The 15,181-nt window shown below is 32.1% G+C and overlaps 1 protein-coding gene across 4 annotated transcripts in view; it reads left to right on the forward strand.

Moving 5' to 3' along the window:
- The window catches only part of LOC101723938 (ALX homeobox protein 1), a 247,726-nt gene that overhangs the window by 49,445 nt on the left and 183,100 nt on the right, over positions 1 to 15,181 (forward strand). For all 4 annotated transcript variants that reach the window (XR_015443501.1, XM_087192559.1, XM_013066581.3 and 1 more), the window contains 3 exons: positions 3,945 to 4,138; positions 4,636 to 4,763; positions 9,846 to 9,919. Coding sequence is in view for 3 of the 4 variants with exons in the window: in XM_087192559.1 (XP_087048685.1) it covers positions 3,945 to 4,138; positions 4,636 to 4,763; positions 9,846 to 9,919 (396 nt within the window). In the remaining variant the exon portion in view is untranslated. The remainder of the gene's footprint in view (positions 1 to 3,944; positions 4,139 to 4,635; positions 4,764 to 9,845; positions 9,920 to 15,181) is intronic.

Below are 15,181 nucleotides of genomic sequence, written 5' to 3' on the forward strand. Positions count from 1 at the left end.
CCCCTCCGTTTCACACCTCCAGTGACCCACCTAAACCAGGTCCTATGTCCTATCAGTGCATTCAGCTATTAACTAATAGATGGGATAATCCACTGATGAGTATGGTCCAATAATCCTTCAAAAACCTCACCTAAGACTTTTGGGAGACATTTTTTATGTAAACAATGACATTCCACCCCTAGCCCACAAAAGGCTGGTATATATCTCATTATGCAAAATGAGTCAGTTAAGCAAAATGAGAGTCCATTTATGTGTAACCAAAGTCTCAATGGTTCCAGCAGTACTTAGAAGTTCAAGTTCAAAGTCTTCTCTGAGACTTAAGGCAAACTCTTAACTATGAGCCCATCTAAAATTCAAAAACCAAGTTAAATATTTCTAACACCCTATGACACAAAGTAAACATTCCTATTCCAAAAGGAAAGCATAGGGGAGTAGAAAGGAAATGGACCAAAGCAAAACTGAAACTCAACAGGACAAACATTAAAACCTGTAGCTCCATGTCCAGCACCCAGGATAGATTCTGACTGGATATTATCTCCTTAGAGCTTGAGCAGTCCAATTCTATGGCTTTGCTAGTTGCAGTCCACATGGGCTCTCTCTCAGGCTGGCTGTGTGCATTGCTTGTGGCTTTCTTTATCATATGGACTACATTCTTGGCATCTCCAATGCCTGGGGTCTCTACTGTGCCTTCAGCTTCACCTTCACAGCTTCCTGCAACACCCTCTCAGGGACACATTGGGTGGCCTTCTAGGCCCTTCTTTGACATCTGGCTGGAACCCTCCATTATCTCACAGCTCTTGCATTCTGCAAGCCTGAAAATTCAGTACCACATAGATGATGCCAAGGTCTTCCTCCAGCTCAAGCAGTGGCTTAGACCCCGGGGCCATGATTGGAAAGGTTTCTGAGTGCCGGAATGGCTGAACTTTTGGGAGATCACTTCCATTGGTGTCCCTAATGAACATGGCAATATTATTGTGTAGCAATAAAGGACAACCTTTTTATTGTTCTTTCCTTCATCTTCCATCTACAATGTCCCTTATGCCTAAAAAGTATGTATTAGTGTTTCTTTTGATGAAGCCTGTTCATGAAGAATTTGTTCAGATTTTTTAGTTTAATATTTTTAATACACACATGAATGCACATGCAAACACACACATATATAATATTGACTTAACATTTGGAATGCAGTTTCTGTGTTGTGAATGTATTCCATTTTTATAGGCTTGCTTAGGTTGATACACATCAATCCAACTGTTGACCTTGAAAAATAGTTTTCTTTTACTCTTTAAAATTTTCTTTCTTTGTTGTTTCCAGCAGTTTAATTTGATATTACTGTGATTATCTTAGGACTCAATCTGTTTAGATTCATTGTGCCCTTCACTCTTTATTCAGAGTTGGAGAATTCAAAATAGAAGTGTACAGTTTGTTTTCCATCATGTCTGTTACCATATCTGTGGATTAAATGAACTTCAGATTGAAAATATTTGGAAAATCATTGTATTTGTGCTGGACAGTTCTTGCTTGTTTGAATTATGTAGTTCATTAGCTCTTTTATAAATCTTATTTTTCAAAGTTTGTATCATTTTCTTGACTTCTTTAGCATCCTACAGTGTGTCTCAGTTGCATTCATACTTGGATAAGAGCTGTGGCTGTACCTTCTGTTCATAGGCCACACTTTATTTAAAAATTAACTTAATTGGTACATTTTAGGTATACATTATGATCACATTCATCATCGGGAATTTGTACCTGTACAGGATATATCTTAGTTCTTGTTTTTCCCCATTCCCCATCTGTCCCTTCCACCCCTTCACCCCTCCCTATTTACAAAAGCTTTGTTTTCATTTTTCCATCTTTTCTCATTATTTTTTTTTCTTTGTGGTCACTCCTCCATTGTGTTTAAGGTATTTTGTGTTATGGAAAACTTAACAGTTTAGAACAATAAAATGTATTACCCTGCATTTTCTATGGGTCAGAAATCTGGGAGTGGCTTGGCTGAGTGGTTCTGGTTCAGTTTCTTGGGAACTTGCCATTAACCATCAGTTGGGACTGCCATCTCCATGGCTCCAGGGAGCCAGAAGATAGACTTCTGAGCTCACTCATGTGGCTGTGAGTGGACCTCACTTCTGCATTAGGTTTGAGATGATTTTCTTTTATTTTTTCCATTGGACTGATTTTTAAATTATATGGTCAAAATTTACTTTTTCTAAACGCACCTCCTTCCTCACATTATAGTTAGTTCGGTATCTTAATGATCAGATCCAATTTGTTTTTTTAGCTTTTGAATTTCTTTTAAATCTTTCATTTAACAATCTAAGAGTTATACTTTCATTTATATGTCCAGTACTCTCTCACTTTTAAAAAATGAACATAATGGAGAATAATATCAGGTTTTCCAAAGTTTTTTCATAGTTCAAGCACCATTTTTCTTGTTAGTCATGATTCAATACAAAATAAGCATTCCCTTCGATATTTGCTGTGTTCCTCTTCTCTCATATAGAATGTTTAAAAAATAAAGAGTTCATTCGAATTTTAAAGATTTTTAAATAGAAATGTAAACAGTTTAAGCCATGAGTCTTTGCCTGGCCTTTTCTCTTTCTTATCCTATAGGATTTATCATGGTGAACAATTACTTGTAAATCAATCCAGATCTGTTCTTATGCAACACAATTATAGACGTGTAGATTCAGATTCAAGTACCTATGTTGATTTAGATTTACTCAATAGCTGAAAACCTGTATTGGTATGCATAGATTAATGTATCCTGGACATTCTCCCATGGTGATACTTCTATATATTGAACATTAATTAATTTTAGAGCTACCCTTTAATCTATTTAACCCTTGCTCTATTGATGAACATTTAACTTATCTCAATTTCTTTTCATTTAAATAATATGGAAAAGAATATCTCTATATATTGGTGTATATTTGTGTATAATTCTATGAAGCATTGATATTTGCAGAAGTTGAAATGGTAGTTCAAGCATTCCTCAGTAGTCTAAAGTTTGGAAATTGGGGTTATTTCACCAGATTGTTTAATAAATAATTGTAGCTTTTCTGTATAATCATGGACCAAAAAGCAACGTTTTAATATTTGGTATTAGCTCAGAAACTGACATGTCACACAGTGATTGTATTGCAAGTATGCACATACATACCTCAGATGAGGGACATTTCAGAGACAGCAAGAGACCAGCATTTTAGAATGAATTGATGGAAAGGGACAGTAGTAGAGGAAAACCTCAGAGAGATAGCAAGAGACAAACTACATAGTTTTATATGTCATTTTAAGAATTTTGGGAAACTTCTTTCCATTATCAAAATCTAAAAAGCAATCTATACTAATTTTTGCCCTTCCACTGCTCTGGGGCTTTCATCCTGATTACACCCTTAATTCTTCTAGCAGGCTTCAGATGCCTCATCACCACCAAAGCACCAACCTGTCTTATTACTTTGCCAGCTCTTCCTTTTGCACTTGTAGACTATGTATAATTTAGTACAAATAAAATACCTTTCTTCATGCTGATCCTCATTCACAGAAGCGTTTGCCTTTTCTGTTTTTTTTTTCCCCATTATTCTTTTGCTTTTCCACCGTTTCCTTTAAGCTTTCTTTGCCAAAATCTTTACCTTTCCTCATTGTGTAACCTAATGTTTATTTTTGGCATCCCCTGCCCATCTCGGGTGACCCTTGAAAGGTTTCACAGATGCATTTCCCTCCCCAAGTTAATGGAAAATTCTCTCAGATTACCTCTCTTGCTTCTTCTATTGTTTTTTAAAGAAAACATTCAGATTTCAATATATTTAAGTATGCCTTTAATTATTTTGTTCAGTTTTAAGTTGATATATAGCTATGATATTAAAAGATATGTCCCTCAGATGGTAGTATAATGCATTTTAGGAAAAATATATGATATAAGTGATCTAAAAAAAGTTTTCTTTCAGGTGGTTTAGAATCTTTGAAAAATCTTCAGCAACTAATTGTGGACCACAATCAATTAATTAGTACAAAAGGCCTTTGTGATACACCTACCATTATATACTTGGATTGCTCTTATAATAATCTTACTGATATTGAGGGCATTGAAAATTGCGGATTGCTTCAAGTATTGAAGTTACAGGGAAATTATCTAAGTAAGGTAATTGTCTTAAATTAATTTGTCTGGATGAATGCAACATTTTTTAGAAATATCAACCACACATTAAAAGGCAATTGTGAGTAAATCTTTTTACCAATAAGCTGCATTTGATATTCAATTTATTTTTAACTCTCTTATACTTTATCTAAAAATGTTCACTAGTTGTAATATTTTATGAATCTAATTTAAGGTTAGTTTATCATAATACTAAAATACAATAAACCATAACATCTTCGATTTATTAAAGTATACAATTAGGGCTAAATTTATCTATTAAGGAATTATAATTGCATTTATAATGAAATAGCCCTTATAAAAAGTATTAAAATTATGAAGTTAATTATTAGAAGTTTTATTTATACTAAAATTGTCTCAATATTTTTCCTGTATGATTTACAGTTTAGCAAAATCTATCAGTTGCAAGTTTTTTTAGATTTTATTTTTAAGAATTGTGTTAACTGACAAAATATAAACTAATGAATTGTATTAAAATTTAGCTTCCATCCTTGGGAAATCATGTTCTACTAAGAGAATTGCACTTGGATGATAACAATATTTCAACTATGGAAGCATTTTCTTCATATTGGCTACCTTTACTACAAAATCTTACTATTTCTCAGAACAGGTAATATATACTTTACTAAAGAATAAATGCAAGCAATTTTTACTTAAAACAAATGTGTGGTGTTCATAAATAAGTAGAAAAATTGGTTGTCTCCAGTAATTCAGTGAGAGTGCATCAAAATAAATTAATAACCACATTATAAAGACTAAGATACCTTAAAGAATTTCAAAATTTAGTGTGATGCATTTCTATACTCTAGATTGTAGTAGAATTTTAATTTTTAGTATATCCTTATTTTCCTTCTTCTCAAAGATACATTTGTAGACATCTCAAAGGGCAAGTTTGTTTATATTTGTTAAGAATAGTCTGTGGAAAATACAGGAGGTAGCTAATTTAATTCAGAAGGATGTCTCATTCTCTCAAATGGTACTTATTAAACCCTGAAAGAATGATTTTTAATCTGGTCTCAGCTTGCATGTTTTCTTGTAACTGTTAAGAGGAATTGAAGCTTGATTTCCCTAGGGATATAAAATAACACTTAAAAATGCCTTAACATTAAATTGAAATGTGTACCTGCTTCAAAAGATTCATTTCAGACCACCAAACATCTGGATCTGTATAGAGAATCACTGTCTAAAACCAAAACAGAAGTACACTATATGTACTTCTTCTACTTAATATTTCATTGGGACCTATTCACTGTAATATGATTAATTTTCTCATCAAAGTCACATGGAGTAGGGTAAAGGAACCACATTTTAATAAGAAATTACATTTTTAGATATCCAATGCTACAAAACAAGTGAATAAGGACAACCAAATTAATATACATCTTTTTAAAAACATATAAAACTCTCTCTCAATCACTGCCACAATACTGCTCATCATTTGAGCATGTGCATACTAAATAATGTAACCTCCATCGGTTAACGTTTGACAATTGAATATTGAATCTGTATTCAAAAATCCCCTCAAGTTGTTTTACTCAAAAAATATGAAGATTTACTTGGCTTTAGAAGGACACCGTTTAGGCTTAGAAGCCCATTCTGTTAGATAACACTGTGGGGGACCATCCACAAACCCTTCCCTGTTTTCATTGTGCTCCTCAAGTTAGAAATACACCTTCAAAATGATGTACTGAGCTACGTTTTGGATACATACAGTAAATCAGGAATTGATATATCTAGTATATTTCATAGAAGTGAATATCAAGCCACTTTAAGGATAATAAATATATTTAAAGAGATTAGAAATTTTCTGAATGATGACCTTTTGTTAAAATCATAATGCCTTTAATTTCTTTGGATGACAATTAATTGGATTGTAACTTGGATTATAATTAATACTAACTGATAAATATCATTTATTCTCTTATGACTTATACACATCAACATGATATAAGGGGGATTATTTTAAACCATTGTTTTATAATTATAGTAACAATTTGGATAATTAATCCAAATGATCTCTATTTATAATCTTTGTTTGCCTAGCCTTATGACATTTGAATATTGACACAGAGTTTGCCATCTTCACAGATACAAAAATGAATGGTATATTTTTTATTCTAAGGACATTTCAAAATATGGTACATAATTGTTTAAGCTTATCACTGCAAAGGGATTTATGATATATGCCATTTTGAAAATTTTAATAATACTGTCACTAATTTGGAATATGTTCTTTTCAAGTTTTTTAAAATTCTTTGCATATTTCTTAGAAAATACAGAGAAAACACCTGAGTCCTTACCATGGAAATGTATTTGGTGGAATGGGTAAATAGTAAAACTATTTCCTAGTACATTCTTGTAAATATAATCTTCCACCTTCTGATTTAAAAAAAATGTATCATCTTACATCATGTTTTTATATGTGTATGAGTCATTTCAGAGCTATATGAAGTTTGATAAAACTCAGAATCAGCAGATCTGAGTTTTAATTTTGAATTTACATCTAATAAGTTAACTGATATTGAGCCATTTATTTCTCACTCATTATCTGAGTTTGAGTCCCCTCCAACACTCACACAGGTAGAATGTGTAATAATGGCTACATAAACTGTTTTTAATGATAATCCAAGAAGAAAGTATATGTGGATACATTTTTAAAACTTGAGAATAATTTTATAAATGTGAATATATAGAATTATGAGGCACATGTGTATGTGTGCGTGCGTACGTATGTGTGTGTGTGCATGTGTATTTGTGGTTAGCATGGTTTTTTAATTGTATATATTTTTCTTTTAATTTTTGATAAACGTTTTCATCACAAGGAAGAAATTATATATCCATATGCTTTTCCTTCCCAACAAATGGAATACATATAAAGAATGATATTTAGTACATATTGTTTGAAATGCTTGTTTCATCCTGACTTCTGTTTTAGATTTTCATGAGGACATGTCACTGTTTTAAGTTTGACTCAGCCAAGTTCTAACCAGAGACTCTCCAGCTTCATAAGCTTTTCTACTTCCAGTGAGACTCTAAGTAGGAGCAGAAAGTGGAAACTATTACCCATTGGCTGCTCATTGTACAAATCTTTTGCTTTTTGTCGTCTTTGAAATTTATATCTTTTAATGCCCAGGGCTAATGTGACAAGGTCAAATGGTATTAGGTTTTCACTAATGTCCTTTATCTTTCTGGTTTAAATTTTCTTGGAAAAAATATATACAGAATGTGAGTAAGAGGAAAAGTTTTAGAGTTTGAAATAAAAGGAATTTTACGATTAGGTTTCTACTTTCCTATAATGAATAGTCATAAAGGTGTATATCGCCAGTTAGTTTCTAACAAAAAACAACTTTTTTAAAAAAGCATAGTTACATGAAAAGATAAAATGTCATTATAATACAAAAATATTTAGTCATAGCAGATATTTCTTAGATTGATTTTTCCAAAAGAGATTTTTATAGTTTTTTAAATCCTAAAACTTTATTGGTTATTTTCATTTTCTGTCTTAATATGTTATCATAAACTTAATACTTAAAAACATCAGATATTATATTCTGAAAGAAAGAGGAAAAACTACAATATAACCTAAGGATTTAACATGTCATTAGCTATTAGTCTTTCATATTCTTTTCAGTAGAAGGGCAAAGATTTGGTATTAGGAATATATTAAGGTTACAACACAAATAAGAATTTTCTTGCTGAGAAATATGCTTACACTTGCCCTTGAAGAATTTAAATTTCTTCCTTGTGATAATAATATCAGAACATATCATTATCACAATGGGCAGAAAGATAGTGAAATTAATATTTAAATCCAATAACTACATATCCACAATTTTTAAATTCCCTCCCTCTCTTCTTTCCTCCCTCCCTGCCTTCCTTCCTTCCATCTCTATTTACATGACAGTAAATTGTATTATTATGGAATGTACAAATGAAGTGTATGCATAAATGTAATGACTAATATTTTTCTCACATTTTCTTTAAGTTATTTGAAATCTTACCCTATTGAAACTATTTTTAAGAAGGAACATTGAACAGGTTTAATATGAATTGTAATAGTGTAGCATTTAGGATTGAAAACATTTAGAGAAATTTTCTTGTAGCTTTATTATTTAGTCTACTTTTTTATCAAAAGTATCTTCTTTCTCTCTGTTAATGTAGAACAGGGTAGTACAAGAGAAGAGTCAAGGTCACTTGGAGGGTTGATTTTCTGCGAGACCCCAAGAGGATGCAAGATCCCATGAGGTTTTCTGTCACAGTGTTATGTTCTGTGGCTTCTGACCTTAGAATAATAGGGGGGTTTTTTCTTTAAAAATAAACAATGGCAGGGATTTCATGGAAACAAAGAGGTAAATAACTTTGCCAGGAAAACTGGAGAGACAGAAGAGAGAGAGAAAAGATGATAGAGGAGAAGATAAAGAGGGAGAGAGATAGCAAGAAAAGAGAAAGAGGAAGAAGAGGATGAGGAGGAGGAGGAAAAGGAGGAGGAAAAAGAAGGGCAATAGAAGTATAATTAATGAGTACTTTTTTGTGCCAGAGATGCTCCTTTAGCTGAATCATATTTTGAGTAGTTATGGAGTTTCGAAATTTATAAAGGGGATTAATTTAGAAGAATTGCAACTTTCATGAGACTATATCTTGTGAGAAGGAGATTTTTATCTTATTTAAAGACTCAGATAACCTGGTTTAATTTTAACTTCCAATAACTACAGTAATGCAACATTCTGTTGCAGAATGTCTTAGTTGGAAATGTAAGTCAAGTTAAAGATAATTTTCCCTCGTAGTTTTTCTGCCAAAATCCATGCATATTTTCAATAACATTTATGCTTCTAGTCTGAATATAAAAGTTCTTAATGAAAATTATAATTCGGTAAATGATAAAAACTTTTAAAAGTGGAGGGAAGTTCACTTATTACAATTTTATTTTGTAAAACTATTGAGTGTTAACTTTAAATATTAGTATGTTTCTGCCAAATTTAAATTTATGATATTAATGTAAAATATTTTATGACGTTGACTTCCTTGGATTTATTGTTTGTACATTATGTGTAGTTTCAATTTAGAATTAGAGTCAGTGTAACTTTGGATATTAGTACTTCTAATACTTTCAATCTATTAAGCAAATAATTTTTTTAAATTAAAAAACAAAATTATTGTCTCCATTATCCTACTGAAAAATGATTTTTTTTAATATTTGTATCTTAAAGATTTAGGTCATGTGCTTGAGCCTAAAGAAGAAAACCATACATAATGTACATACTGTGTAACTTTGGCTTTATAAAAAGACAGAATAATAACCAAAAAAACCTCCCACTTATGTGAAATTTAATAGCAAATATACATCAAAGTCCATGACGTTTGTGGCTGAAATTGTCAAACCCATGGCAATTTCTCTTTAACAAGAGTTAAAATCTCTTATTATACAAATATTTCCTAGCAGTTTCTTTATAAAAAGGAATAGAAATATTCCATAATAGGATTACTCAGATACCTATGATTACAGCATTTTTAATAAGTACTGTTAGTAAATGTTATAACTGCGTTGTAATATGGAATTACAATTATATAATTGTAAAAATTTTGCATAATTATATGATTGCGTTATATAAAGATTTTGTTATATAATCACATCAATAATATCCAGAATATGCTCATTTACAATTTTTCATAAATTTTATGTTTTTGTTTTCAGTTTGACAAGAATTGTACCACTTTTTCATTTTATTTCTTTGGAAAAACTAGATGTCAGCAACAATTGTCTTTCTGGTAAGTTTAGAATAATATTTAACTTTAAAAAATTAACAGATTATTGAGTTTCTGTTCCAAATATGGTAAAGAATTGTTTTAAATACGTGTTAATGGTATTTGCTAACATTAAACCTATACAATAAAACACACTGAAATACTTTGTTTGAAATTTTATTTTCGCTTTTTAAAAAATATTACCTTTTATCTTTGTGATGGGCCTAAGTAATCATAAAATATTTTAACTTTAAGATACATATCTTTTACCTATGAAATGGACCTTGGAAGATGAGTAACAAAAAATGTATAGTTTGTTAATTCCCAACAGTATAGATGGCCATTAAGTTTATTGAAGAATCATGAATTAGATTAATTAATCCCCTTCAAAAAGTTTTCCTAATTGCGTTATAGAGACAACCAGTCAGAATTTATCAAAATAAGTTCATTTTGTCTTTATATTAATGGGATCAAACAGTTTTTTGGGTTTTTTGCCTCCTTCTTTCTCAGCTCAGTATTCGTGTGTCATTCTGCCATATTGTTTATTCAGGACTCTTTTTCTGCTAGCTTATAATCCAGTGTATGACTATATAACAAACTGTTTATTCATTTTTCTATTCCTGGTATTTGATATTTGAATGTTTAATGCTTAAAGGTACTCTGATACAAAGTTCCTAAGGGAATTCTTACACAAATCTTTATGCAGACTTATATTTTAATACTCTTGGTTAAAAGTTTGATGTTATTGCTGGATAGTAGAGTAAGTATAGGTTTAACTTAAAAAAAAAATCTGCCCAACTCTTTCCAAAGTAGTTGTATTATTTTATATACCTACCAGTAATGTGTTAGAGGTCCAATTATTCCATTCGAGAGTTTTTAGTATCATTGAATTATCTCATTGTGGCTCTAATTTGAATTTTTTAATGAATAAAGAGATTGAGTCTTTGTTTTACAGATATTTATTAGTGATTTTATAACTTTTGATGTACATATTGAAATGCTTTACAATTTTAAAACTTTGATTATTTGCCCTTTTTTTGATTTTCAGAAGTTTTCTTTTCTATTCTGGATAAAATTCTTTATCAGATAATATACTCTAATATTTTCTCCTAGCTTGTTTTACATGTTAATTTTATGAACAGTATTTTAAAATTAGACTTAATTTTTTTTTAAATAACCTTATTATCAAACACACACACATACAAAAAATTAAAACCATTCAAAGAAGAACAATGAAAGGGGAACAAAACTACAATAGTATTCAAATACAGTAGAACTCAACCAAAACAAGACTGAAAAGCACTTAAACATTTTTCCACATAATTTAAAAAAGCATCTCAAGCACCAACAAGACACCAGAGAATGTGATTTGTTTCAGAAAGATCCCCAAAACCAATACTGAACAAATAATGATCTGGAAAAAAACTCCAGTTAGCTAGCAGACTCCACATAAGCCAAACTTCTCCCTAATTTAAATTTTGATACAGTCATATGACACGCAATGGAAACACAATCTGAGAAATATGTTATTAGGACATTTCATCCGTGTGTATTACACTTTCAGTTTCTCACACTAGAGAAACTATTCGGTATTTATACATGTGTGCCCTATTTATTTCACTTAAGATTATGGCCTCAATATGTACCTATTTAGCTATAAATGACTCTAGTTTCTCATTCTTTATGGCTGAGTAGTACTCCATTTTATAAAAAAACCACATCTTCTTTATCCAGTTTCCAGATGATGGGCACTTGGGCTGTTTCCAAGCTTTCAGTATTACGAACTGTGCACCTATAAACATGGGTGCACATATATCGTTGTGGTAAGATTCTTTAATTCTTTTGTGAAGATACCCAGCAGGGGGATAGTTGGGTTGAATGGGACCTCGAGTCCTAGTGCTCTGAGGTATCTCCATACTGATTTCCACAGTAGTTGCACCAGTCTGCACTCCCACCAACAATGGAGAAGGATTTCTTTCTCCCCACACCCCCGCCAGCATTTGTTATTAGATGATTTCTTAATAGCAGCCATTCTTTCTGGGGTGAGGTGAAATCTCAGTGTTGTTTTCATCTGCATCTCTCGAATAACCAGTGATGTTGAACATTTTTTTGTGTATTTATTTGCTGCTTTTACTTCTTTGTCTGAGAAATGTCTGTTCATTTCAGATGCCCATTTTTGAACTGGGTCTTTGAATTTTGGGGGTCTGATTTTTTTCAGTTCTTTATATATTCTAGATAGTAGTCCTTTGTCTAAGATACAGTTGCTAAAATTTTTTTCCCACATTGCAGGTTGTCTCTTAGCTCTTTTAGTGGTTTCTCTTGCAGTGCAGAAGCTTCTTAATAAGATAAGATCCCAGGGCCAGGGATTTAGCTCAGTGGTTTCGCCACCTACTGCACAAGCACAAGGACCCGAGTTCAATCCCTGGTACCAAAAAAAAAAAAAAAACCAAAAAATAAGATAAGATCCCAGTTGTTGATTCTTTGTGCAAGTTCCCGTGCCACTGAGGTTTTGTTCATAAAGTCTTTTCCTATACCAATATCTTCAATAGTTCTACCTAACTTTTCTTCCAGCAAATTTAGTGTTCCTCTCCTAATATTTAAATCTTTAATCCAGTTTGATCTTAATTTAGTGCATGGGTCAAGTTTTAATCTTTGGGAGGTTGAAATCCAGTTTTTCCAACACCATTTATTAAATAGGCTATCTTTCCTCCAATGAGGATGATTGGCTCCTTTGTCAAAGATGAGGTGGCTGAGCATATCTGTAGTTGTTTCTGTATCTTCTAATCTATTCCCCTGATCCTCAGGTCTGTTTCTTTGCCAATACCATGCTGTTTTTATCACAGTTGCTTTGTAGTATAGTTTCAAGTTGGGGATAGTAATACCCCCAGCCATATCTCTGTTGCCTAAAATTTCTTTTGCTATTCTAGGTCTCTTCTGGTTCCAAATGAATTTTTGAGTTGTTTTCTCTAGTTCTGTGAAATATATTGTTGGAATTTCAATTAAGATTGCATTAAACCTATATAATAGTTTTGGAAGTATGGCCATTTTCACTACATTGGCTCTTCCTATACAGGAACAAGGGCTGTCTTTCCATTTTCTTATATCCTCCTCAATCTCCTTTTTCAAAGTGCTATAGTTTTCAGGGTAGATGTCCTTGCTTCCTGTGTTAGACTGACTCCTAGATATTTCATTTTTTTGGTTGCTATAGTAAAAGGAATTGTTTCCCTACTTTTTCTCTCAGTGAGTCTATTATTTGTATATAAAAAGGTTATTGTTAAAATTTTGAGTGTTGACCTTATATCCAGCTACTCTACTGAATCTGTCAATTAAGTCTACAAGCCTTTTGGCAGAATATTTTGGGTCTTCTGTGTAAAGTATCTAATCATCAGCCCATAATGACAGTTTAACTTCTTCCTTTCCTCTTTTTATTCCTTTTATTTCTTTCTCTTTTCTAATTGCTGTGGCTAATGTTTCAAGAACAATATTAAACATCAGTGGTGATAGTGGTCATCCTTGTCTTGTTCCTGATTTTAGCGTGAAAATTTTCCGTTTTTGACCATTTAGTATGATGTTGGCTGTTGGGTTTTCATAGATAGCTGTAATCAAGTTGAGATAAAGACCTTCTGTTACAATTTTCTGTAGGGGTTTTATCATGAATTTATGTTGGACTTTGTCAAACACTTTTTTGTGCATCTATTGAGAGGATCATATGGGTTTTTTTTAATCTCCTCATATGAACTAACAGTTGTTCCAGCAACATTTATTGAATAAATGTTTCCAATCATTGAATTATTTCCATATCTTTATCAAAAATTGGCTCTATATCTGGGTTAATTTGGGATGTGTTTCTACTAATAGCTTTTCTACTAACAATGATTTGCTTTTTCCCATTTCCTTATATGTCTAGTACATTTTAACTGTACATGGAACATTGTAGATAAAGTTTAGTGAGTTTAGATTTTTTTTTTTTTGTACCAGGGATAGAACTCAGGGCCTTGCTCTTGAAAGGCAGGCATGATACCATTGAAGTTTTTCTTTTAAATGATGTTAAATTTTATTCCAACAGGCAATTAAGATAGTGGTGAGTAATTTTCTTTCTGTCAGGCCTAGCTTCATCCTTTCTTTGGACAGGCCATTCTAGTTTTCAACTCTTAGTTCATGCTCTTCTCCAGTGCCTGGCTTTAATATCTGATGTGCAGTCTTTCTAGATTTCAGGTGATTTCTAAGATGATCCATTTGATCTCATGTTGATTGTTCTACATCTCTAATATCTTTCACTACTGCAGGAACTTTATTGTCTAAGTTTAGTTCTTAGTCCTACTGCATGAGATTTTTGCTAAGTGTTGCAGTCTTGTCTAGCCTATGTGACACCTAGCACTTTTCCAAATATGTGGGGTGAATCCTCATACACACACCCCTAATATGGGCACATTTATCTTCTTCTCAGGACATTTCCCCCACAAATTTCAACTTTAGTTCTAAAGTCAGAGTTGAAAACAAGTGCTATGTATTTTTTCTGGAATTATGGTTGTTTTCTGCTGGAAAGCAATTCAATGTTCATTACTCTGTAATGTACTATAGATTTACTTGTTATTTTTCATTTGAAAGTATAACAGGTCCATATAATTCTATTTAGGTATATTGCAGTTTTCCGACCTATGTTAATCAGTTTTCCCATCACAAACACACACTACTTGGCACCCACAACTTAAAGAAAAGACCTTTAATTTACCACACAGTTTCTAGGAATTCGGTCTATGGTTGCCTATCTCCAAGGAGGAAACATCATGGCAGAACCTGAGGTTGAGCAAAGATTCTTAGTTCGTGGTGGCTGTGGAACAGAAGAACAGTGTCAGAAAGGAAAGAGTGAGGGTCAAATGTAGACCCTGAGGACATGGTTCTATGACCACCAAATACACATTATGTGGTCCAGAAATCCCCCTGGTGGATCCCAAAGACCCTCCACCCTAATCCCAATGCCACATATCCTATTACTTATATTTCACATCTTCAGATTTTATGCCTGGGATATGGCACAAAATATTGTAAACATTTTATACATATTATTTCATTTAATACTCTATGAAATTTGTGAATTTTAAGGAAGATTTGCCTAAGTTCACAGCTGCTAAATGATAAGGACATTCTACAACAGTCTATGTTCTTAACCCAATTCATTCTCCTTTAAAAATCTTGTAATTTTCTGCAGAAAATGTAAAAATAATGCTTTTCTTTAAGAGATAACCATTAAATAAAATTATCTTACTTTATGATTTTTTTTTTGGT

Source organism: Heterocephalus glaber, unplaced genomic scaffold (assembly GCF_053883595.1).
Source record: "Heterocephalus glaber isolate CG9 unplaced genomic scaffold, H.glaber_assembly_v1.0 deba00001572, whole genome shotgun sequence".
NCBI lineage: Eukaryota > Metazoa > Chordata > Mammalia > Rodentia > Bathyergidae > Heterocephalus > Heterocephalus glaber.